Source organism: Anabrus simplex, chromosome 5 (genome assembly GCF_040414725.1).
Source record: "Anabrus simplex isolate iqAnaSimp1 chromosome 5, ASM4041472v1, whole genome shotgun sequence".
In the NCBI taxonomy this organism is placed as follows: domain Eukaryota; kingdom Metazoa; phylum Arthropoda; class Insecta; order Orthoptera; family Tettigoniidae; genus Anabrus; species Anabrus simplex.
The window spans coordinates 312,985,462-313,011,934 of record NC_090269.1 but is presented as its reverse complement, the minus strand read 5'-3'; the positions used below and the strand labels follow the sequence as shown (position 1 = coordinate 313,011,934).

The 26,473-nt window shown below is 40.6% G+C and overlaps 1 protein-coding gene across 2 annotated transcripts in view; it reads right to left on the bottom strand.

Annotated features, from left to right (window-relative positions):
• The window catches only part of LOC136874867 (15-hydroxyprostaglandin dehydrogenase [NAD(+)]), an 86,277-nt gene that overhangs the window by 15,813 nt on the left and 43,991 nt on the right, over positions 1–26,473 (bottom strand). For both annotated transcript variants that reach the window (XM_067148558.2, XM_067148559.2), the window contains exons 2-5: positions 25,586–25,697; positions 25,330–25,453; positions 21,386–21,492; positions 9,960–10,133 (exon numbers count right to left, since the gene is read on the bottom strand). In XM_067148558.2, the coding sequence (XP_067004659.1) occupies positions 9,960–10,133; positions 21,386–21,492; positions 25,330–25,453; positions 25,586–25,678 (498 nt within the window). In that variant the 5' untranslated portion in view covers positions 25,679–25,697. The remainder of the gene's footprint in view (positions 1–9,959; positions 10,134–21,385; positions 21,493–25,329; positions 25,454–25,585; positions 25,698–26,473) is intronic.

Here is a 26,473-nt window from a genome sequence, read left to right as displayed (position 1 = left end):
CGACGCCACACTCGTCTGCGGTGACTATCACTGACAGAACAGAAGCGTGACTCATCGGAGAACACGACGTTCCGCCATTCCCTCATCCAAGTCGCTCTAGCCCGCCACCATGCCAGGCGTGCACGTCTATGCTGTGGAGTCAATGGTAGTCTTCTGAGCGGCCGCCGGGAGTGCAGGCCTCCTTCAACCAATCGACGGGAAATTGTTCTGGTCGATATTGGAACAGCCAGGGTGTCTTGCACATGCTGAAGAATGGCGGTTGACGTGGCGTGCGGGGCTGCCACCGCTTGGCGGCGGATGCGCCGATCCTCGCGTGCTGACGTCACTCGGGCTGCGCCTGGACCCCTCGCACGTGCCACATGTCCCTGCGCCAACCATCTTCGCCACAGGCGCTGCACCGTGGACACATCCCTATGGGTATCGGCTGCGATTTGACGAAGCGACCAACCTGCCCTTCTCAGCCCGATCACCATACCCCTCGTAAAGTCGTCTGTCTGCTGGAAATGCCTCCGTTGACGGCGGCCTGGCATTCTTAGCTATACACGACAACACGTTCTACAATGACTGTCGGCTGAGAAATCACGGTACGAAGTGAGCCATTCGCCAACGCCGTGTCCCATTTATCGTTCGCTACGTGCGCAGCACAGCGGCGCATTTCATATCATGAGCATACCTCAGTGACGTCAGTCTACCCTGCAATTGGCATAAAGTTCTGAACACTGCTTCTTGGTGTTGCATTTGCTCTGTCAGTCAGTGTATGTACAATCGAGAAATAGTGTAGATACAAATATAACGTATTAGGAATAGAGATACGACAAAACGTCTTAGGACCATCTCTAAATTGAACTGAGAGTGGGCTATTCGTTTTGTGATACGACTTACCGTTAAGCCACGAAATACCTCGAATCAAGGTCCGTACCGACTTTAAAATTGCCTCAAAATGTCGATATTTTACCGAGGTAATAAAGTAAAATATTTAAGGATCTTGGAAGCTTTCCGTCGATAACAGGCCAAGATATATAATTTTGCCAAATCTCAATATTCCAGCTAGTCTGGCATATTGTGCCGCAATCTTGCTTTGGGGGGAGCAGGGGTAAAAATGAGGACTTTCAGGTAACTAAAGCTAACAAATCTGCAGATGGTCATTATTACACCTGAGAAGGATAATTGTACGAAAAAATCGCCAAAATCGTCAATGTACAGACACACAGTCCTTACGATTTTATTTATATAGAAAAGGAATATGGTCCACGTACAACACCTTTTGGGCAATGTCCGCTGGATTTACCTTGCAAAACTGACCGTTCATGGTATCTTCCGTATTAATTCCCCATCATCAGGCGAATTGGCCATGCAGGTGGGGGCGCGCAGCTGTAAGCTTTCATCCAGAAGATAGTGGGTTCGAACCCCACTGTCGGCAGCCCTGAAGATGGTTTCCGTGCTTTCCCATTTTCACACCAGACAAATGCTGGGACTGTACCTTAATTAAGGCAACGGCTGCTTCCTTCCCACGCTTGGGCCTTTCTCATCCCATCGTCACCATAAGACGTATCTGTGTCGGTCCGATGTAAAACAAATTGAAAAATCCCCTATCGAAAAAATGCACATGAGAAAAAGTTTTAGAAAAGGATTTCTATCAAGGCTGGTCGATTTCCAGTTAGGGTGGTCTTGTTATATACGGGAGAGTAAAATCACTGTTTCGGTTACCTATAAACCCTCAGTCCATTCCAGGAATACGACATGGTATGGACCTAAAACTTATCTTTAGACAGGTGGGTGCTAATTATGAAATTTGGTCGAAATATCTCCAGTAGTTTTCAAGTTACTAAATATATGCTTTACACGCACCCACTCTCGAGTTAGGTCCGATGGGACTTATACCTTATTAATCCTCGTATTGAAACGATGCACATGAGAAAAATAGTTTAGAAATTGATTTCCATTAATGCAGGTAGATTTCCAATAAGTTTTGTTCTGTATATTTTGTGGGAGTGCAAAATCATGGTTTCAGTTTCATAAACCCACAGCCAATTCAGGGATTTAGAAACAATACTGGCCCTAAAACCTATCCAAGGACAGGTAGATCTAAATAAGGAGTTTGGTAAAAATATAGCCAGTAGTTTTTGAGTTATAAGAGTTCAGACAAATACAAAAAGAGACACCAAAGCTAAAATATATCCATTGGACTTAGCCTGCAAAACCGACCGTTCACGATATTCCCCTTGTTAATTCCCCTATCGAAAAAATGCACATGATAAAAAGTTTTAGAAATGGATTTCCATCAAGGTTGGCCAATTTCCAGTGAGGTTGGTCTTGTTTTCGGACACAAGATCATATGATAAACTTAACCGTCTTGGTCCCCACTGCAAGCCCTCAAGGTCTGTAATGGGAATTTAGAAACACTCTGTATATTGTGGGAGAGTAAAATCACTGTTTGGGTTCCCTATAAACGCCCAGTCCATGCCGGTATTCTGACATGGCATGGACCTCAAAACCTACCTTTTGACAGGTGAATGCTAAATATGAAGTTTGATTGCAACAGCTCCAGTAGTTTTCACGTTATAAGAAATACGCTTTAACACGCAACCGCTCTTAAGTTAAGTCCGAAAAATCGTTCGTTATTAATCCTCGAAATGATGCACATGAGAAAAAAAGGTTTAGAAATTGATTTCCATTAAGGCAGGTAGATTTTCAGTAAGTTTATTTGTGTATATTTCGTAGGTGTGCAAAATCACGGTTTCGGTTTCGTATAAACCCCCAGTCAGTTCAGGGATTTAGGAACAATATTGGGCCTAAAACCCACCCAAGGTTAAGTGAATTCTAAATATGAAGCTTGGTAGAAATATATCCAATAGTTTTTAAATTATAAGAACGTTTATAATGTTTCCACGTATATTTTATAGTAGCCCGCCTCTGTGGTGTAGTGGTTAGCGTGATTAGCTACCACCCCCGGAAGCTTGGGTTCGATTCCCGGATCTGCCATGAAATTTGAAAAGTGGTACGAGTGCTGGAACGGGGTCCACTCAGCCTCGAGAGGTCAATTGAGTAGAAGTGGGGTTCGATTCCCACCTCATCCACCATCTAAATGGTTTTCCGTGGTTTCCCACTTCTCCTCCAGGCAAATGCCGGGATGGTATCTAACTTAAGGCCATGTTCGATTTTTCCCTCTTCTTTGTCTATCCCTTCCAATTTCCCCATCCCCCCACAAGGCCCCTGTTCAGCATAGCAGGTGAGATCGCCTGGGCGGTGTGCCGGTCCTCCTTCTCAGTTGTATCCCCCAACCCAAAGTCTCACGCTCCAGGATACTGCCCTTGAAGCAGTAGAGGTGAGATCCCTCGCTGAGTTCGAGGGAAAAACCAACCCTGGAGGGTAAACAGATTAAGAAGATATTTTATACTATGCAAAGAGGCCTGCTATTGTAATCAAAACTCTCAATCTCGATAGTGACTGGTGGTAGGCAAGTCTGGCTGCCATTGTAATTAAAACTCCCCAGCTCGATTGTGACTGGCATTAGGTAAAGTGGCCTGTCATTATAATGAAAACTTTCCAATACGATTGTGAATGGCAAATTAGCCTGCCGTTAGAGTAGAAACTCACAAAATACATTGTAAAACGCTTTAGGAAACGCTTGATGATGATGATGTTGATACTTGTTGTCTAAAGGGGCCTAACATCTAGATCATCGGCTCCAATAGGAAACGTGGCCTGTTGTTATCACGACACTCCCCAACGCGCACCTTACATCGAAAAGAACGTATGAAGACCTCCCCGTGGTGTTTCTCGCATAATGCTAAGAGACATGGAATTAATAAAATCTTACCCTCTGCGTGCACAGTAATTTATGTAGAAATCCGTATACAATGTAGAATATCGTAGCGAAGCACGGGTACATTTGCTAGTCTGAAATAAGCCTAATTAAATATTGTCTGTATCATTTTCCACCTCATTCCACTGATCTTGCCTACAACACTCGTTTAGAACGATACACAGATCCGTGTTATGTCATTTTAAACACGTTGTACCGTATTTCACAGATGGTTACAGTTCAGACGATTACAGCTGTCACTACTAATGAGCGATGTAATGTATCAATGGATCCCTGACGTAGTATTATCATTAGAGAACTGCTTTATATATATGCATCTGCTGTTTATCGATCTAACTATTGTTTCTCAATAGTTTCTTTTCAAGAAATGTCTCTGTACTTCCATGTTTATTTCCCTTTCTTCAATTTATCGATTACAAATATTTACGGCGAAAGACTTCAGTAATAGTTATTGTTATTAATTAATATACCGAGCTCGATAGCTGCAGTCGCTTAAGTCCGGCCGGTATCCAGTAATCGGGAGATAGTGGGTTTGAACCCCACTGTCGGCAGCCCTGAAGATGGTTTTGCGTGGTTTCCAATTTCCACATTAGGCAAATGCTTGGGCTGTACCTTAATTGAGGCTACGGTCGCTTACTTTCCATTCCTAGGCCTTTCCTATCCCATCGTCGCCATAAGACATATCTGTGTCAGTGCGACGTAAAGCAAATAGCAAAAAAAAAGTAATAATAATATTAAGTATAAGGTAATTCAGTTCGGGTGACTGTGTTGAATACGCCATTGCGCCACGTGCGCATTTGCAGGCAAGATGTCGATAGTACTAGGACCCAAAACTTCAACGTAGGTACAAAAAACACTTTTAGGACAACAGCCGCCAACATGGGAACTCCAAGATACTATGAGAAAAGTAAAACCTGTTCATGTACAAGTGAAAACCAAGAAAAATGTGTTTGTGCATAAAGACCTGAACTCTTCTTCACATGTGTTTGTACGTGTAGATGGAGTGAAGAAGTCCCCGGAACATATTCATGAAGGACCATTCCCTGTGGTTGATCGAACTGAAAAATTTATCTTTGTTCATTAAGTTAAGAAACTGTAATATTTCGGTGGACCGATTAAAACCAGCATATTTGTTAGTGGACGAGGACCAGGTTAACGCGGATCATCTTGAAAATAGTCCGCCTCAACAAGGAAAGCACTCATTACCAAACCAATATCGACAACCAGGACTCCACTTCTCGATAAAAACAGAAGTAGTGCCAAAAAGTGCAGTGAAAACACGAGTTGGTAAAACAGTCGATTTTTCATAACGCTTTCTTGAGCATGTTGTTCTTGTGCAATTTGTAAATATTTCTTTATTTTTGTATTATTATTTTAGTTCCCAATTAATTTTAAATTTTCTTCGTGACCTTGTTTCTGGATGAGGAGTAATGTAGCTGTTCCTTGGTGATGCGGAGATTAAGGAAAAGAAAAGGACGATCAAAAAAAGAAAAGAAAAAGAGATTAGATGGGATTGGATTTGCTCGGTTGTCGTGGAGACGTCAGAAAAATGAGTGGTTGGTGATTAAAAGAATATGGAGTCAGTTCTAAAACGATTGTGGTCTAGACTTAATAACATACTAATAGATCTGTGAAGGGTGCAGCTTCGCGTCATAACATTTTGGCGTTTGATTTACAAGTTGTTTGTGATGATCTGATTAATTGAAATTAAACATTTTTAGAATGATCGGTTAATAGATCACTGCACATCTCTCATTGTTACATAGCCTGTCAAAAGCGTGGAAACGTGAGTGATTCTGAAAACGAATCCGGTAGTTTTCTCTTTTGTACTAATGAAATATTTTAATTAATAGAATGGACTTTTATTTACAGGATGAATCACCTAAACCTTACACCCCCAATTATTCTACTTTTACTATGGTTTTATTTTCATAATATCAATACGCATTTCCGTACATCCTAATATTATTAAAATCTGTGTTTGGTCTACAATTATAACCCCTTGGTTACACTTAATTTCTATGAAAACAGCACTACAACAGCACCTTTCATTTCAGAAATATTTGGTGTGCAGATTTTTGGTAATTCACCCTGTATAGACGATCATCAGGACTTTATACTACCCAATATTTTAGCTTCGATCATAATTGATACTGAAGCATTATAATCCTAATATTTTGATAACATACATATTCTGTATGTTAGTAAAATGGCTTTGTTGAGTACTAAATTATGTTCGTGTTATCAAAATTTTCTCCATAAGTTAGTGTCATATCTAACTTCAAAATGGAACTATCGCTTGTGTTCCTTATTACTGAGTCTGTACCTGTCTGGATCACAATAAATAAATAAATAAATAAATAAATAAATAAATAAATAAATAAATAAATAAATAAATAAATAAATAAATAAATAAATAAATAAATAAATAAATAAATAAATAAATAAATAAATAAATAAATAAATAAATAAATAAATAAATAAATAAATAAATAAATAAATAAATAAATAAATAAATTTGTTCAGTGAAATCGCAAGGTCCTTCTATGCCATCATTACCTCACTGCTCTGAGCTATACAGCTATTTTTCAAAAATGCATTATAACATACCATTAATTTTACAGCAATATATTATCATTAAATTAAGAATGTGTTAGTTAATCACTCGAGTTTAATTGACATCTGTCTGGTTCAACTCAACGAGTTTTCTTGTTAGTGCATGCGACTATAAACGCATGAGAAACTTTGACTGTACTGTGCGATAGTTCATGTCATAATGTCTAAATTGGAGTATAGGGTACGTTCTAACTCTTCCTGCCATATTTGCAAGAACGTTCAATCTATGTTTTTACAACAAATTGAAGAAAAATAACAATTATGTGAATATAGCGAAAATCTTCACGTTGCCACTATTTCAACTGAACTTAATTTGTGATCAGCGCAAGTGAAATTCACAGCCAGATTGCTCATATCTATATCCCCTTCATCATTGGTGGGGACCGGGCGAGTTGAACCTCACTGTCGGCTGCCCTGAAAATTATTTTCCGTGGTTTCCTATTTTCACATCAGGCAAATGCTGAGGCTTTACCTTATTTAAGGCCACGTCTGCTTCCTTTCCACTCTTCGCGTAAGACCTATCAGTGTCGGCGCGACGTAAAGGAAATCGTAAACAATTCTGAATTCTCAGTTTTCAACGGATAAGCTATTTTGGGCCCGTGGTACGTGTCGCGTAGTTGTGAGCTTCCATATGGGAGATTGTGGGTTCGAATCCTATCATCGACAGTCCTAAATATAGTATTTTACAGTTTCTCATTTTCATACCAGACAACCTCTGGGATGGACGCTTCCTGTCCAATTCATCGTCTTAGTTGTGGAAAGTTTGATTTTTAAATGAACCTGCAACATTCATTTTGCCCTGTGACTCTTAAAACAATAATCACCACCGCCACATCAAAAATCAGTCATCAATCAGGTGCACTTCAAGGACGCAGTATCCTTAATACCGCCTGTGACATTTCGAGACACGATAAGTAAATCTTTGACGGTAAGTGAACGTAAACAGCTCATTTCACTGGTTTTTAACCATTCTTTTGATAGAGTAAATCACAGATATCTGCTGGAGGTATTTAAAGCTGCGGGGTTCAACGCACGATTCATGTCAATAATTAAAAATATAGTGATTGGTGGTACATCCAAGATCAATGTGAATGGCTACCTCACAAGTGCAATCAGAGTTGGGAGAGGAGTTCGATAGGCCTGTCCATTACCTATGGTACTATTTGGTATCTCATTGAAAGCTTATACGAACGCACATTTTCACTAGGAACCTAAGATATATTTGCTTATGCTGATGACGATCTCTCCCTGATTATCGACCTCAACATGGAATACCAACAGCTAATAACGGAACTAGAGACTCACGGTCACTATTCTGGAGCAGTTCTTAACTTTCAGAAGAGCAAAACCATGCTGGCAGGTAAAGGAAGTGGGGACTACATAGATCTTCCGCCGTGGATGAATGTAACAGAGGAAATTAATATATTAAGAGAGACAATTTTCAATAGCGTACAGGAGACGATTCAGAAGAACTGACCTATGCCCTCACGACTGTAAAAAGCGTTCTACAGCAAGTTGAACATAAATTACAACTCCTGCAGCAAATAATCCAGAATATTAACATGCATGCGCTCAGTAAAACCTGGTATATAAACCAAATCCTTCCCTTGCCACGAATGATAGTCAATCGGATACCTTCAGATATAGGATGGTACACATTGCAGGGTTCAAAATTCCGGATCAGCAGAGCTACACTTTCACTGGCTAAATCTGAAGGAGGATTCACAGCAGTTGACGTGCTTACAAAAACCAAAGCGCTCTTCTTTAAAAGAAAATTGAAATTGATGCAATCACCTGAATACCCCACGGCAAAAATATTTCTAAAGCCATGGTGCAACTCTAGTGAGGGTAGTAATCCACCTGCAATCTGTGATATCAATCACCACGCGCTGCATGCACGATACTTACGTTACAATGACTGTACTCGTAGTTAAAGGATGTGTCCCTGAACACGGATGCAGGCAATTCCAGAAGATGATACCGCAGAAACCGAAGGTAATTCCGTCCATTCAGTTTGTTTGGTAAAATGCACGGCGCAATAAGACGATGAACTTGTACCCTTGTGACTCATGCACAGCACGTGGGTAACATACGAAGTAAGACTGCTTTTGTGCTCATTAAAAGCAACTTCACTTCTACCAAAGTATCTAGTAACTTTTCTAAATGTTATATTGGTATCTTTTCTTAACTAGGATGACGTTTACACACGATCAAGTTGGTGGTGGTGGCTGGTAAATACAAATTATAAATTATCTCATAAACAGCTCATTTGCGGACCCATGTTTACTAAAACTGTTTTGCTTCTGGATTGTGTACTTACAACTGTTTCAATTTGCACTATTAATTATGATGCATCTTGTATATATGTGAAAGTAATCGCGTATTTCTTCGACACAAATCTTATCAGAGATGCCTCTTGCAGTCTGTCTTCTACTCATTAAAAGACAACTGTCCTGATATACGATAAAAGTGTTTCAGATATAGCCTATATATGCAATTAGATGCAATATATCAGAAAAGAAATTCACAGAGTTCCCAGGGCAGGCAGATGATATTTAATTATCAATATTGTACGTTTAAATTGTTGGAGAATTGAGCCTACTCACAACGACCTGTAAAAGAATATTGCATTTCATATATGATCAATGTGGTCACTCGGATTAGATGCAAAACGGATGGACTATTACTGACTGCTTGTCAGTTTGTGTGCGGAAATCACCATACTGCTGTAAATAATTGGTATGCTTAATCAGTTCCTCTAGATTGCAGCCCCGCAAGTAATATCCCGAAAAATGAATTTCTTTGCTTTCTGTTTTTCTCTTGTTTTGTATTTTATTTTATTTTTGCTAATGGTTTAACGTCGCACTAACACATTGAAAGTTTTTGGCGACGCATGGGTGGGAAAGGGCTAGGATTGCGTAGGAAACAGCCGTAGCCTAAATTAAGGTAGAGGCCCAGTATTTTCCTGGTGTGAAAATGGGAAAAGACGGAAAACCATCTTCAGGACAGCTGACGATGGGATTCGAACCCACCATCTCCCGAATGAAGGCTCACAGCTACGCGACTCTAACCGCATGGCCAACTCGCTCTGTATGAACATCTCATTAAAATTTGGCTCTGCGATCTAATACCTAGCCGTCCCCGGGTTCGATTCCCGGCCTGGTCAGGGATTTTTACCTATATATGAGGGCTGGTCCACTCAGCCTATATGATTAGAATTGAGGCGCTATCTGACGGTGAAATAGCGGCCCCGGTTTAGAAATCCAAGAATAACGGCCGAGAGGATTCGTCGTGCTGACCACACAACACCTCCTCATCCGCAGGCCTTCGGGAAGAGCAGCGGTCGCTTGGTAGGCCAAGGCCTTTTAGGGCTGTAGTGACATGGGGTTAGGTTAGTTAGATCTAACACATAGGTTCCGGATTTGAATGTCCAGAATTAAGCCCCCGATAACATTGGGTGGGATATGAACAATCTAAAAATATATCTGTAAAACGGAAATATTTGATTGATACTTACCCCGAAGCATTTGGAGAGGGCCAGAACAGCGTGTTTCGTCGCACAATAGATGGGTGATGTTGGATAGAAGTCAATGGACGCAAGCGATGCTATGTTGATTATTATACCACCCTCACCGCCATTGTCTTTACCCATGTACTTGAGTGCCAGCAAAGTTCCTCGAATAACACCTTTCTGGAAGAGAGAATGGACAAACATTTGAAACAAGAATTGTTATATATTTTATGAAGAGTTTCCAAATCTCCAATCAAGATCATTAAGAATACAATAACCATTAAAGTTTATGTAGGTTTCTTTGACTTTACACATAGACATTTGTTTCTAAATCTTGTCATTCATAATCCTCATTTTGACAGTAATGCACGAAAATTAAGATAATAATTCTGATCAATGAAACTCTACTTACTCATCACGGTAACATTGTACTTCGGGGAAAATGACTTTATACCTTATCTCTGCAGCAGTAGCATATCCAAGATCGGCCATTGGAGGGGAGGGGGGTATCGCTACAATTTGATGATACAACACAATAAAGGTGTGTGCGGTGCGGGTATGCATGGCTTGTCATTATGAAGGGACACTGACAAGATATTCATATTGCAGTACACTACAAAATCTTACATTAAAATACAGAACAAGAACAATACAATCAAGTTCAACAGTTTTACAGCGAATGGTATGTTCAGTTTACAACTTTCGAGGTTTTTTTAGAAAACAGATTCAACAGATCTGTTAGTTATAGAATTATGTCTCTGAATGTTTATTTAGTTTAATTTTTATTGTCAGTTTGTTTGTTTTCTTTTTTGTAAAATTTCCATGGGTGGGGGTGGGGGACGGAGTTCTAACCCCCAGTCAATCACCCCTTGCTACGCCCCTGCTCTGCAGAACATGTTTTCACAGAGTTTCAGGTGGTAAAACTATTACCTCGGAACATGAGGAGTTAAGGCTCAATTCTCCAACAATTTAAACGTACAATATTGATCATTAAATATCATCTGCCTGCCCTGGGAACTCTGTGAATTTCTTTTCTGATATATTGCGTCTAATTGCATATATAGGCTATATCTGAAACACTTTTATCGTATATCAGGACAGTAGTCTTTTAATGAGTAGAAGACAAACTGCAAGAGGCATCTATGGCAAGATTTGTGTCGAAGAAATACGCGATTGAAAAATTGTTGCGAAACTAATGAAACAAGCGGTAAGAATCACTGAGCGTGTAACCATAGTCGTCATGACAGCGAGTGTGTGATAAGTAGTGGAGTAGGCTGTGGTTGAGATCGCGTACATTGCATGAGACGAAACAGGCCTATGCGATAGACGATTGTTTTGGCTTACAGGCAGAATACCTCACGGAAGGAGCAAACCGCATGCCTCTCCGCAGTCTACGGTTACACTGGTGTGTTTGCGGTAGTTCCTAACATCTTATAATAATAATGTTTTTGGTTTTACGCCCAACACATTAATTTTATGTTTTTCGGAGATGCCGAGTTGCCGGAATTTTGTCCAGCAGGTGTTCTTTTACGTGCCGGTATATTTACTGACACGAGGCTGTCGTATTTGAGAACTTGCAAATACGACCGGACTGAGCCAGTGACTAACCTGTCAGTTTGGAGCCAGAAGGCCAGCGCTCTACCGTATGGGCCACTCAGCCCGGCCCTAACATCTGACTCATTCCTCCCAGACTTAACAACAGTGCTATTGGTTTTATGTCCCACTAAATACTTTCATGGTTTTCGGAGACACCGAGGTGCCGGAATTTTGTCCTGCAGGAGTTATTTTACGTGCCGCTAAATGTACCGACCCGGAGCTGACGTATTTGACCACCTTCAAATACCTCCGTACTGAATCGGGATCGAACCTGCCAATTTGGGCTCAGAAAGCCACCGCATTAACGGTCTGAGCCACTCAGCCCGGCCCTCCCAGACAGTCAGCATGCAGAGAACCAGTCACATCACGTGCTGCCGCAGTATAATCCTCTCGATACGTTTACGATTCACAAGGCTTTGATAGAGTTACAAACTATGCTATCACAAAGTGAGCGTGTTTGCTGCACACAAATAATACAGTATCCACATGGATATTTAGTGTAGACAATTTTGTGTGGACAGAAAACCGTTACCACAAACAAACCTCCAAACAACTAACACTATCAAATAACCCACGAATTACTTTTCCAAAATACCTTCAAACTTCCATACTCTCCAATCTCATAACTCCCATTCGCTTCTTATTCATACATCAAACTCTCCAAACTCATACCTCCCACTTGCCTCTTATTCATCAAATCACTATTCATACCAAACACAGTTCACACACAAATAACATCCAACATATACATCATTACACCAGTTATTCACTTTTCTCAACCTTATACCACCATATATCATCTAAACTCATATTTCAAATTACCTTCAAACTTTCATCATCAATACACCAAATATTCACTTTTCTCAACCTTACACCACCATATATCATCTAAACTATTAAAATACCAAGCCAAACTACATATTAAATTTTGATCCAAAATACATTTTCCGAGCGATTTCACCATACAACCACCGATCCAGACTCACTTATTATCAACTCCATCTCTTATTCTACCTCCTTCTAATCATCACATTCTCTTCATACAAATAGCACTGTACCACCAACCTACTGACTCTCTTTACTTAACTTTCTACTTCTCCTTACAACACCCTCCTCCTTTTTGTCTTCCTTTCCCCACAAATCTTTTAAACTCATGCTTCTCCCTTTCCTCAAAGTCTCCCTTTGCTAGGCGTCACTTTTATTCTACCCTTCGCGGTAGACCTCCGAGTACACCTCCGAATATGCCTCCTTACATGCTTCAGCGACAATGGTCCTGATTGCTGTCCTCGGCGGCATATCCATCACTATCCCTCTTCATCAAAAATTCTGAACGGAGATGCCACGGAGCTTGTCTCTATACTAGGTTCACTCGGCACACTCTTCCAAACCAAGACCGTCTTCTCCGGGACTATCCACATCCACGTACTCATCTGCACTGGCAATTTCTTCTGCTCTTCTCTTGGTGATATGCACATTTTCCACCTGCACTCCCTCGTCTACACTCGTTTCGTCCTTGTTTAAATCTTCCTCCATAGATTAAAGTTTCTCTACTCCCCACTTCCGAGACCATTTTCCATTGGACACCACCAGCACTTGGCCTCTTAACATAAGCTCTCAACCCTTGCAGCCTTGCCTTAATCATATGTTTTCTCAGGATTTTAAAATTTCTATTCCCATCTCTACCCCAGTCTCTCTTAATCCACATTTTTCTTTCCGTATGTTTCCAGCATTTATGATTACTATGTCTGCCATCAGTGAGGATATCAACGTGACCTTTATAGGTCTGCACCCTCTCAGCCTTCCTATCCGCTTCACGTCATCTACATCTACCTCACTGGAGTTGATCTTCAATTTTTGTTGTATTACATCTACCACCTTGTATTTTATGTTCTCTTTAGACTCATTCTTCTCTCCTTGTACTCCACAAATAAAGATGGCTTTCTTCATGCTTTCATGTCTGTGGGCTTCAACTTCTTCCTTCACGGTCTCCATCTCCTCTCCCATGTTTTATTATTGTCTCCTTTAGAAGGACTACCCCTCTCTCACTGCTCTCCATTTTTCCTTTGACTTCATTAGTGCTTTCCTGAATCCACCATCTCGTTTTTTCATGCTCCTTGCCTTGTTCTTGTAACATCCGTTTTAACTACTCAAACGGACAAAGTTCTTCAATAACATCCTTAAACACTTTTCTTATTACTTCCACTTCCTCCCTATTCAATAACCAGTAGGACAGTGACCACAGCTGCCACCAACAGCATCTCGCATTTCAGTTTCCTCCCTAAGCTAACTTCACTGTTTTTTGGCTGTAACATTCTTCTTACTACCCTGCCATCTTCCAGTGATGGCCATATATAGTTCGACGCTATTCATCTTTCTTGTATCACTCAATTCGTCCTGACCTCACCTCACTTCCACTCCGCCCACCTGGCACACTTCACACTACACGTCCGCCCACCTCACTCGCCTTGGATAGACTGTGGAGTTAACAAGTAAAGAAAGGGTTAGAGTGATGCTGGGGGCTAATATGACGGGAACCGTAAAAACTAAAACTTCTAGTGGTTGGAAGATCGGCGAAGCCTCGCTGTTTTTCGGGTATGAATTAATTAGCGGTCACGTACGAAAGCAACCCCCGAAGTCGCGGGTGACTAGCTCCTTTTACGAATCTCAGCTGCGTGATATTGACGAGAAGTTTAACAGTAACAAACAGAAGAGATTAACGGATTTTCTTCCAAAGGTGTTAACAGAGGTATGTTCCTTGTTTCGCTGACGTATGTACTGTATCCTGTCTTCTGGAAAGCTACTATAATAAGGGTTATAATTAAATACTTTTGAAAATGATGTATACAGTATACGCCTGTAGATACATATCATTCAATTATGTGGTACACATGCTCAAAACGGTATTCTCTATATCTCGAAATTTCGATAACTCGATAGCTCCCAAGTTGATTCGAGATATCGAGGTTCCGTTGTAGTTATAAAATTTTAAAGAATAGAAGTGATGGTGGTGATTATTGTTTCAAGAGGAAGTACGACTAGGCAACCATCCTCTGTATCAGTAGTGGCGATTGGGAATAAGAAGTGAGGAGGCACAAAAAAGTACCCTTTTTTTTTACAAGTTGCTTAACGTCGCACCGACACAGATAGGTCTTATGGCGACGATGTGACAGGAAAAGGCTAGGAATGGGAAGGAAGCAACCATGGCCTTAACTATGGTACAGCCCCAGCATTTGCCTTGCGTGGAAATGGGAAACCACGGAAAACCATTTTCAGGGCTGGCGACAGTAGGGTTCGAACCTACTATCTCCCGAATACTGGATACTGGCCGCACTTAAGCGACTGCAGCTATCGAGCTCTTTTTATGCTCTCTGAGGGAATTTCGACAGAGACGTAAAGGTTGACATTTTACAAACTTATGTGCGTTAATAACAGTACATGGTTCATGTTTGTGGGTTACTGTAGTCACGTCCTAGTTCGTGAACCATGGGCAACGGCTGAGTGGCCTAGTAAGTGGTCCTGAGAGTCGGGATACCAGTTGCTATGGAATGGGAGTGGGCATCTCGGACATATTCTGAGTCGTGGCCCTCCTTGTGCTCAGGCGGCTAGGACTATACGATCCACCGGTGGTCCATAACCCGTTAGAGGAGATCCTCACTTGGACTATGTGCAAGTAGGGCAGCATCCTGCTTCATGAAGTTACCGACCTCAGAACATTTTAAGCAAGCCTCGGACCTATGGGAGTAATGGAGTCCCACTCCCATTTGACAGGCGAGGGACTCTTTGGAAACAACTTAGCGAACGAAATGGAATTCGACAGGGAGCTATCAATATTAATATGGCTTATGGAAGAAAGAAAGTAGAACTGGCTGAGTCAGCAAAGGGGATGCATCTGGATGTGCTAGGAGTAAGTGATATTCGGTTAAGGGGATATAATGAGGAAGAGATAGGAGATTATAAAGTGTGCTTGACGGGTGTTAGAAATGGAAGGGCAGAGTATGGGATAGGGATCTTTATTAGGAATACCACTGCACGCAACATAGTTTCTGTTAGACATGTTAATGAGCGAATGATCTGGGTAGACGTGGCACTTGGAGGAATTAGGACGAGAATTGTGTCCGTTTATTCACCATGTGAGGGTGCAGATGAGGATGAAGTTGACAAGTTTTATGAAGCATTGAGTGACATCGTGGTCAGGGTCAACAGCAAGGATAGAATAGTGCTAATGGGTGATTTAAATGCGAGAGTTGGGAATAGAACTGAAGGATACGAAAGGGTGATTGGTAAATGTGGGGAAGATATGGAAGCTAATGAGAATGGGAAGCGTTTGCTGGACTTCTGTGTTAGCATGCGTTTAGCTGTTACGAATACATTCTTCAAGCATAAGGCTATTCACCGCTACACATGGGAGGCTAGGGGTACCAGATCCATAATAGACTATATCTTAACAGAATTTGAATTCATGAAATCTGTTAGGAATGTACGAGTTTTCCGGGAATTTTTCGATGATACAGACCACTATCTGATCTGTAGTGAACTGAGTAGCTCTAGGCCTAGGGTAGATAAAGTGAAATCTGTCTGCGAACGAATAAGGGTAGAAAATCTGCAGGACGAGGAAATTAGACAGAAGTACATGGATATGATTAGTGAGAAGTCTCGAACAGTAGACAGTAAGCAGGTTCAGGGTATAGAAAGTGAATGGGTGGCATACAGGGATGCTGTAGTAGAAACAGCAAGGGAATGCCTAGGAACAACTGTGTGTAAAGATGGGAAAAGGCGAACATCTTGGTGGAATGATGAAGTAAGAGCAGCCTGTAAACGTAAAAAGAAGGCTTATCAGAAATGGCTCCAAACGGGCCGAGAGAGACAGGGATTTGTACGTAGATGAAAGAAACAGAGCGAAACAAATAGTTGTTGAATCCAAAAAGAATTAATGGGAAGATTTTGGTAATAACCTGGAAAGGCTATGTCAAGCAGCAGGGAAATCTTTCTGGGCAGTAATAAAGAAAGGAAGGGAGGGAAAAATGAAATGAACAGTGTTTTGAGTAATTCAGGTGAACTCATAATAGATCCCAGGGAATCACTGGAGAGGTGGAGGGAATATTTTGATCATCTTCTCAATGTAAAAGGAAATCATCCTGGTGGTGTTGCAAACAGCCAAGCTCATGGGGAGGAGGAAAATGATGTTGGTGAAAATATGCTTGAGGAAGTGGAGAGGATGGTAAAAAAAAACTCCATTGTCATAAGGCAGTAGGAATAGATGAAATTAGACCTGAAATGGTGAAGTATAGTGAGCAGGCAGGGATGAAATGGCTTCGTAGAGTAGTAAAATTAGCGTGGAGTGTTGGTAAGGTACCTTCAAATTGGACAAAAGCAGTAATTGCACCTATCTATAAGCAAGGGAAGAGGAAGGATTGCAACAACTATCGAGGTATCTCATTGATTAGTATACCAGGCAAAGTATTCACTGGCATCTTGGAAGGGAGGGTGCGATCAGTCTTTGAGAGGAAGTTGGATGAAAACCAGTGTGGTTTCAGACCGCAGAGAGACTGTCAGGATCAGATTTTCAGTATGCGCCAGGTAATTGAAAAATGCTACGAGAAGAATAGGCAGTTGTGTTTTTTTTCGTAGATCTAGAGAAAGCATATGACAGGGTACCGAGAGAAAAGATGGGAGACTATGGAATTAAAGGTAGATTATTAAAATCAATCAAAGGCATTTATGTTGACAATTGGGCTTCAGTGAGAATTGATGGTAGAATGAGTTCTTGGTTCAGAGTACTTACAGGCGTTAGACAAGGCTGTAATCTTTCACCTGTGCTGTTCGTAGTTTACATGGATCATCTGCTGAAAGGTATAAAATGGCAGGGAGGGATTCACTTACGTGGAAATGTAGTAAGCAGTTTTGCCTATGCTGACTACTTGGTCTTCATGGCAGACTGTGCCGAAAGCCTGCAGTCTAATATCTCGGAACTTGAAAATAGGTGCTATGAGTATGGTATGAAAATTAGCCTTTCGAAGACTAAATTGATGTCAGTAGGTAAGAAATTCAACAGAACTGAATGCCAGATTGGTGATACAAAGCTAGAACAGGTGGATAATTTCATGTATTTCTGTTCTATGTTCTCCCAGGATGGTAATATAGTAAGTGAGATTGAATCAAGGTGTAGTAAAGCTAACGCAGTGAGCTCGCAGTTGCGATGATCAGTATTCTGTAAGAAGGAAGTCAGCTCCCAGACGAAACTATCTTTACATCGGTCTGTTTTCAGACCAACTTTGCTTTACGGGAGCGAAAGCTGGGTGGACTCAGGATATCTTATTCATAAGTTAGAAGTAACAGACATGAAAGTAGCAAGAATAATTGCTGGCACAAACAGGTGGGAACAACGACAGGAGGGTACTCGGAATGAGGAGATAAAGGCTAATTTAGGAATTAACTCGATGGATGAAGCTGTTCGCATAAACCGGCTTCGGTGGTGGGGTCATGTGAGGCGAATGGATGAGGATAGGTTACCTAGGAGAATAATGGACTCTGTTATGGAGGGTAAGAGAAGTAGAGGGAGACCAAGACGACGATGGTTAGACTCGGTTTCTAACGATTTAAAGATAAGAGGTATAGAACTAAATGAGGCCACAACACTTACTGCAAATCGAGGATTGTGGCGACGTTTAGTAAATTCTCAGAGGCTTGCAGACTGAACGCTGAAAGGCATAACAGTCTATAATGATAAAGTATGTATGTATGTATGTATGTATGTATGTATGTATGTATGTATGTATGTATGTATGTATGTATTTATAAAATAAAAGAACAATTATTGCGTATGCACTGTAATTAAATAGAAGTTGGCGTGATTATTCATTCAGTCATTTAGTGTTTGACTAAATAGTAGATAGAACTAAACTGGCATACCAACTGAGTGAGACTGCCAGACTGACCAATGCGCGTGGCAAGCGGGTGACCTTGGCAAAATTATACCCCTCCCTCCCTTCGTCGCAGAACATACTACCCATTGCTTCACGGATCTCCACTGCCTGCTGTGGCACTGTACAACTTTAGCCGCGACGAACGAAATTTTGCTAGGGTGACCAACTGTCCGGCATTTGCCGGACATGTCCTTTTTTCATACTGTCCTCTGTCCGGCAGTCATTTATTATTTGCTATTAAATGTCCGGCTTTTTGCATTGTGCCTACTGTATTCTAAGTCGTTCCCTTTCCTATTGTTTTGTCTGTTTACAAAACTAGTTTTGTTGCACTTCCCCTATCTCAGTCCATATTCTGCATACCACTACCAGACTACGTCATTTACTCACTTAATAATAAATCATATCTTAAGTTAGAGCTGTCTGAATGGCCTGTCACCAATGTGGTGACACCGCCCGACGTGATCTGAACGTGCTCGTTCGGGGCCGGGGAATTCTCGGCGCGGATTCACCAGTCAAGTAATGCTGGCTGCTGTATTACGTAGTTTTGTTTTTGTGCTAGTTGGATTAGGACCTTCTGAGTGAGTGGAGTGTTTGTGATTTTATTATGAAATTTGAATAATATCAGTATGTCATCACTCAAAAGTGGCGAGGCACAAAAGAGGAAGTGTAAGTTCTCGGAGAAACTGAAACAGTGGGTGCAGTCGATAAGTATCAGCATAAAATAGGTACAACTTCAGCATCTTCATCAACATAACAGTTATAAGGTATGTAATACTAAATTTGTATGCGAATATTAAAATTCCATTTGTCCTCCATTTGAAAATTTAGAGTTGGTCACCCTACATTTAGCGCGTATTTCCGCTGAGTATTTTTCTTAATAACTAAATAAATTAAAGAAAAGAATTAGCTGTAAAAACAACAGGGTTTGCACATTTTTAATAATTCCTAGTCTTAGGTGGCTAAAATAGAATTAAAATGTATTTTTCTCCACAAAATCGGGGGCATCTGCCCCCCTCGCCCCCCCCCCCTAATCGCCGCTACTGCTCTGTATGATTCTAGCCAGAGAGAAAAAAGGAAGGAATCCCATACTTCGAAAAATGAGGATATCGGCCAATGCTCTAATACCAACGTGGTTGGGAAAGAACAAGAGTTGGCCAAGAGATTCGGATAATATAGATGAAAGCGAGGAGCCTGGCACAAGTAAGTGGAAGGAATGCGAGAACTCAGCTAAAGACCCCGTTGTTGCGAACCCACGCTCCCAAGTTCAGAGCCCTGGGTCCCATTTCAGTCGTCTTTTAGACAGGCAGGGGATACCATGGATGATATTTTACCCCCCCCCACCCACAAGGGGTTGTGAATAGAACATGACTGTGTTACGAATACGTGTAAAGTAATGAAATGCTATTGTTATATGGGTTTCCCGGGAGCTACCAATATTGCTCTATTGTCGTGATCGCTCTCCATCTACCTATCTATCTATCTATCTATCTATCTATTAATAGACATAAGTTGTTGGGAAATTATGGTATTATTATGTAAGCCCAGACCAATCTCTGGTGAGACCTAGTGTTTACAGTGCACTGTGTCTTCTGATATGGGCTAGAATAATTTAAAGTATTACTGTCACCGATTTGTATCAGTCTCATACTTGACTTTGGTAATACAAAAGTGACTGAGGAATGAGTGAGTGATGCTATACAGCCAGTCCCTGTAATGAATGGTGTAGAAATGTCACTCATGGTGTTGGTTGGTGCGTGAATTTCAGTGGGCTTGGTAGACTGATATGTAATAGCAACTTCTGAAATGATAGTACTGAGAAACTACCTCACTCCTCATTTCATTATAGTACCTACCTAGTGAGGCTTAGGCTATTTACTACAGTAGACTGTAGAACTGTTGAGGATCCAAGTTGCCTTCGGTCTGGGTACTAATCATACAAGTATTGTGTAAATAAAATTTCTGTCATTTTACATGGTGGTCTTAAACTTCTCCTGTACTATACATACAAAGAGCTTATTTTCACCCCAGAAAGCCTCATCACTGATATCCAATTTTGAACGAGTAATGTGCATCATTTTGTACAACAGTTCATTAAACTGACCGTAAACAAACCTGCACGCCCTACTCTTGAAATAAAGAACGTCGTCAAGGGACGAGAAGTGTATCAGTTGGAGTCGTGCCATCAAGAAGGAAGCATACTAAGGATGATATGAAAAATCTTATCTTATTATGTAAATATGCGAAAACCTCTACGTCTTCGGAAGAATCAGATAAAGTTGAGAGTAGTTTATCGTGTACCAGGAATGCAGAGTTTGGCTGCTTCCTTCCCAGTTATCTTCCTCGCTCCGAAAAGCAGCTGAATCCCCTGTAGTTTTTCCATCGGCTATTTTAGAAAGCTCAGGCATTACTGAAGATGTATGCCAAGAAAATGAGAAGTGAAATAGTTTTCCGTTGCTTTTCTGACTAAACCAGAAGATGATATGGCATATGTTTACCAAGCTCAATTAAACTTATAAATCAAACAGCCCTGAAAGTTAAATTTTCACATCACTTATTATGAGGGCTATGTACATAAGGAATGATTGATTACTAACATTGCTCATACCTCAGTCACTTTGATAACATGACCGGCGGCCTCTACAACAACAAGTAGTTTTCATAGGTTTGATGTGCCGGGATTGTGTACAACTTGTTGATCTACTTTAGAATTGATCCGTTCAATCAGATGATGATGATCATGATGATGACTAGCATATGTATAGGCTATATGAGAATGAGATAGATTAATGATTATTTAAGATGGATTGAGCCTGTAATTATGAACCACATGTGCAGAGTGCTAAAGCAGATTAAGCTCAATCTATTTGAAATAAATGTAGAAATCTTTCGAGAAATGGAAACGAAATAACTTACCAAGTTAACTTCGAGTGCAGGCTCCCAGTCGATGTCATCAAATATACCGGCACTGTTTACAACGATGTCTAGTCTTTTGAAGTAGTTCTTCGTCGTTTGTATTGCTTCTGAAAGATTAAGGAAAGGTATGACACTACTCATATGGTATGAATCTAAGGAACTACATCTGAATTCCTATCATCTTCCTAGAGTTTCATTAATCCTGTAGCATGCTATTATTTTCCAATTCATACCGAACATGCCCCTGGCAGATTCCATAAACTTAATAAAGGCTTGCCACAGGGATCAGTCTTATCTACCGTTCTCTTCAACTTATACATCCATGATCACCCAGAAACCGTATCTCGCAAGTTCATCTATGTGGAAGATATCAACCTCACCATACAAAGAACAAACTTCAATGAGGCGAAATACATTCTATCCCAAGACCTTAACAAGACGGGTGATGATTTCAAAAAATGTCGCCCTAATTTAGTTCACTAAAATCAGAGGTAGCTACGTACAACCTAAATAAGAGGATAGCAAACTATCAACCTACGATCAGGTTCGGAAACCACATACTAAAGTGTAATACCAACCCAATATATCTGAGTGAAACATTAGACAGGTCCTTAATCTATCGACGCCATCTTGAGAAACTGGCTGCTAAGCTTAAAAGCCGTAAGAACTTTCTGGGTAGACTAGCTGATACTCCATAGGGAGTAGATGCTTGTACACAACGAACAACTGTTATAGCAATAGTATATTCACCAGCTGAATATTGCTCCTTGTATGGCTCAGTAGCTCCCACACTATTCTGGATGATGCCCAATTACGCCACACAATGAGAATTATATACGGTACATTGCGCTCCGCTCCTGTTCAATGGTTACCATTACTGAGCAACATTCAGCCTCCTTACATCAGACGGCAAGGCACCCTTGGTAGGCTGCGGACCAGGAAAATGAAGAACAGTTACCTCCCAATATATCAGGATACAGATGAAAATGCCGTAACGAGACTGAAATCACGGAAACCTGCCTGGAAGACGGTAAAGAAATTAGTTAGTTCACATTTTAAACCTGAGGAAACATGGAAACAAGAATGGTCTCAATTACACCCTCACGGTATTGTCAACATCAGGGTTCCAACTACAAAGTTGCCTGGATTCAACCTTCCTCGCTCCACCTAGACCACACTTAACAGGATACGCTGCGCAGTAGGAAGAAGTACTTCTGATCTGCATCAGTGGGGCTGGAAAGAATCATCGTTCACATTCTGAAGGATTGCCCTCTGCGAGATTTAGCTTGTTCCATCGAGGACGTACATCGAGTGATCCCTGAGGCACTCTGTTGGTTGTAAGAGCTGGACATTCGTCCATAAGAGACTGAAAGCCCTCCACATTAACCTTTTTTAATGCGGACTTTGTATATACTGTACATATTTTATGGTGTTTATAGAGAAGATTGTATATCTTTCATGTGTGTGTCAAGAACGTGTACATAGAGTGGATTGTCAACTGTAGCATCATATACTAAATAATAATAGTAAGCGTGGTGTATCTACTTGTTTCTGTGTAGCAGAGCCTTTATGGGAGAAATAGTTCTTAGTCTACCATTGCCCAGGGAACACACAGATGCTGCCATCACTGTCTTCGGGGAGGCTTCTTCTCGATTCCCAGAACTACATTTATCATCAAGAACTGATCATCCATGCAGCATAAGGAAAGCATTCGATGTTCTTATTTTCAAGAAGACCGCGTCGTACAATAACTTACTCTTGTACAGAGTTTTACAGGATCCAGCAGAGATCCAATTAAAATCAAGTAAACCTCCATAGATTAATCTATAAATTGAAAGATTCAGTTCAAGTAAAAATAGAGGGCATGCTGGTAAGAATTTCCACCTCATTATGCGCATCTGATCAAGGATCCTGTCAGAAAATTAATTAGTTGTTAATTTTGTAAAAGAGCTCAAAGAGTTGCTGCAGTTCGATAGTACAGCATGCGGCAAAACAAAGAGTACTGGAACTACAAACACGCTCTGATCATAAAACCGTAGGCTACTGAATGTAGCCAGAAACCTGCCATTGCAACGACAATGGAAACAACAGGATGGAGCTACAGACCACAACCCTTCTGCAACAACATTTTGTAAATAGCTTAATTGCTTATTTTCCCGTAGTCCTTCCACTCCCCGGATATCACGCCCCCAGATATGAGACACGATGAAAGAATACATTTCCATTCAGGTGACTCACCTTGGAATGTTCCCGAATTATGAGGAAAGGCACCATCTTTCTTTTGGGCCCATGTGTTCCTGAACAAGTTCGACTGTCTACAGGACCGTTATGAACAATGCGTGAGACGTGAGAATTGCACATTTTGAACACATGCTGTACCTACGCAGTTAGATATGTGTTGTCTCATCACCTTGCATTTATAATGACGTATATTGAAGTTAAGAGCATTTTTGTAATTTCAGCACCGTTTATTTTGCTGCATACTCTATTTAAAAACTTTTGGACTCTGTTAACAGGCGACTGCTCTTAGACAAATGAAAAACATCGAAGGCATAGATCCACACACCCTCTATCTCATCCACAACATACTGATCCAAACTTTCGTTGAGATAGACGACACAGTCCAAATCTCAAAAGAAGTCATCCAGACCGGAGGGGTACGACAGGAAAATCCACTTAGGCCCCTGCTCTTCAACGTTATGACAGCAGATGTAAGCCAAATATGCACAACCTCCAGTAGTCATGTACTTATACGCTGACAACATGGTTCCTGCTTCGACACGTAGAAAAGGACTACAAGACACTATAAATAAACTTGAAATCTGGGCCAGGTTACCACAAACCAATCAAAGACAGTACAAACCGTCTTCAGAAAAGGAGGAAGAACAACTGGAAAACACACTATCTTGCTATATAGTGAGCCGATAAAAATTACAAACGCTTTCAAAGTTTAGGAATAAAAATTCAGACAACAGCCAAATAATTTAGCCTTCACACTACAGAACGAGCAACATTCGCCATAGCAGCCATACATGACATCACGCAATTATTACTACCAACAGCAACGAACTTGTTCTACACAAAAGTACTTCCTATCTTAACAGATGACCCAGAAATCACATGGATCAGTTTCAAGTACAACGATCTAAAAACCATTGAAAGTGTGAAAGCAAGATTCCTAAAAGCAACATTGGGAGTCTCAAACTACACTGTCTTCAGGCTAGCATGCGAGCCCGCCCGAGAAACATTCCTCATAGAAGACTTATGCACCAGGCTCGAACTAACTTCTACACGACAAGAAACTCAACTAAGATGGGGCATACAAGAAAACAGAGCCAAGATAATCAGAATTCTACACAACTGATGCCATGATTAACTGAAACTGGACAGGACCAAACAACAAAATACGCAGCGCTAGAACAAGGCTGGCAATGCACGTATTTCATCCTAAACTTTACAGGAGACCAGAAAACCATGAACCATCACAGGAGTGTAAGTGTAAAGTGAGTGATAAATTGTTCGCCAGATACTATTTCAGTGTGCATGTCAATAGAACAAAATAACTACTGGAATATAGCACAAAGAAATGATTTAAATCAGTGTAATGCATATTTTTGCGCATTTATCGTGTTTGCTATTAAATGTTTGCTATGGAAAATCTGTAAATATTATTATAATCTTATATTTGCACTTTGATGTACTGACTTATACATAAATTTGATCATCAATAACATAATTCACATTATGAGCACTGCACGTCACTGATTGACATGAAGTCAAAGAGGGAACTCTGACTACGGCTCATGTTGCAAGAGCTATGCATTCTAGGTCACTGTCTTAAATAAATGAACAATGCCGTTATACACTTCGCTGTGTAATTTTAAAACGTACATTAATAACAATAGCGGATACAACTTCTCTCCGAGGAAAGAACGAGTGCTTACCTTCGAAGTCAGATTCCTTCGTGACATCCGTGCGAATGAAGAGGACTCGATCCTTACCGAACGTTGCAAGTAGCTCTTCCATTAAATACCTCGCCAAGTCTACGTTCACATCACATACCACCACCTGAAATGTTTGAACAGCCTCTTGAATTTAATCTGGTATTTGACTTAAGTGTTATTGTAAATTTAATCATTTAATGTGAAAATATTTGAGCATGACTTCCCGAAGGGAAAACAGTCTTAGTCATGGACTCACGTTTGATCCATTGTTGAGAAGCTCTCGGCTGACAGCTAAGCCAATACCACTTGCTCCTCCAGTCACGAGCGCCACCTTCCCATTCAAATCCATTATATACAACTTGTCTGCCCTGAAACAAACCAAAATGATGATTAACATTACTGAAGAATTCTTTTACATCATGAAAGTACAGTATTTTGAGGTACAGTATTATATATATATATATAATATTTTATTTAGGAAACTGACGTTCCACGGGTTTGCCATAAGACACAGTATTGTAAAGTTGTATGTCTTGGAATATAAATTGTCTTAAAAGAAGCACGGACCCACGCACAGCCGCCTCGGCAATTGTAGCTAGGTAGCTTTACTTGAGGACAAATACACTAGGCCATCATCCACCCACTAACAATCCGTAAACGGTGACAGAGTTTACATGTTACTTTTCCATGAAGTAATTGGATACTGGAACGTAGATTGCCTGCTTCTCAGAGTGGACATCGTGAGGCTGTTGTTCGCCTGATTCTATACGTACTCTTGATCGATCTCTCTGTTTATCGATGGCTAGAATATCTACTCTTCTCGCGCTTCCATCTTCAACTAAGCAGTTCACTTCTTCATATACTTCTAACCCGGTATCGCGAAAGGCTTTTGCAATAAGGCCGCGAATTGTATGATTTTATTTACTTACTTCCTTATTCACTTAATTGGTTACTTATTCACGACACGCTCAAACATTCCTTGATACCTTTATTTCAAGTGGAGAATTCTGAAAGGCTCTATCAATTAATATTTTAACATATGTGTGTGAATTTTATCTAATATTTTACGGTAATCTTGATAAATTTGGGATTTATTCATAACATCAGGATATTATTCATTATTATCGATGGAAGTGGTTGATTT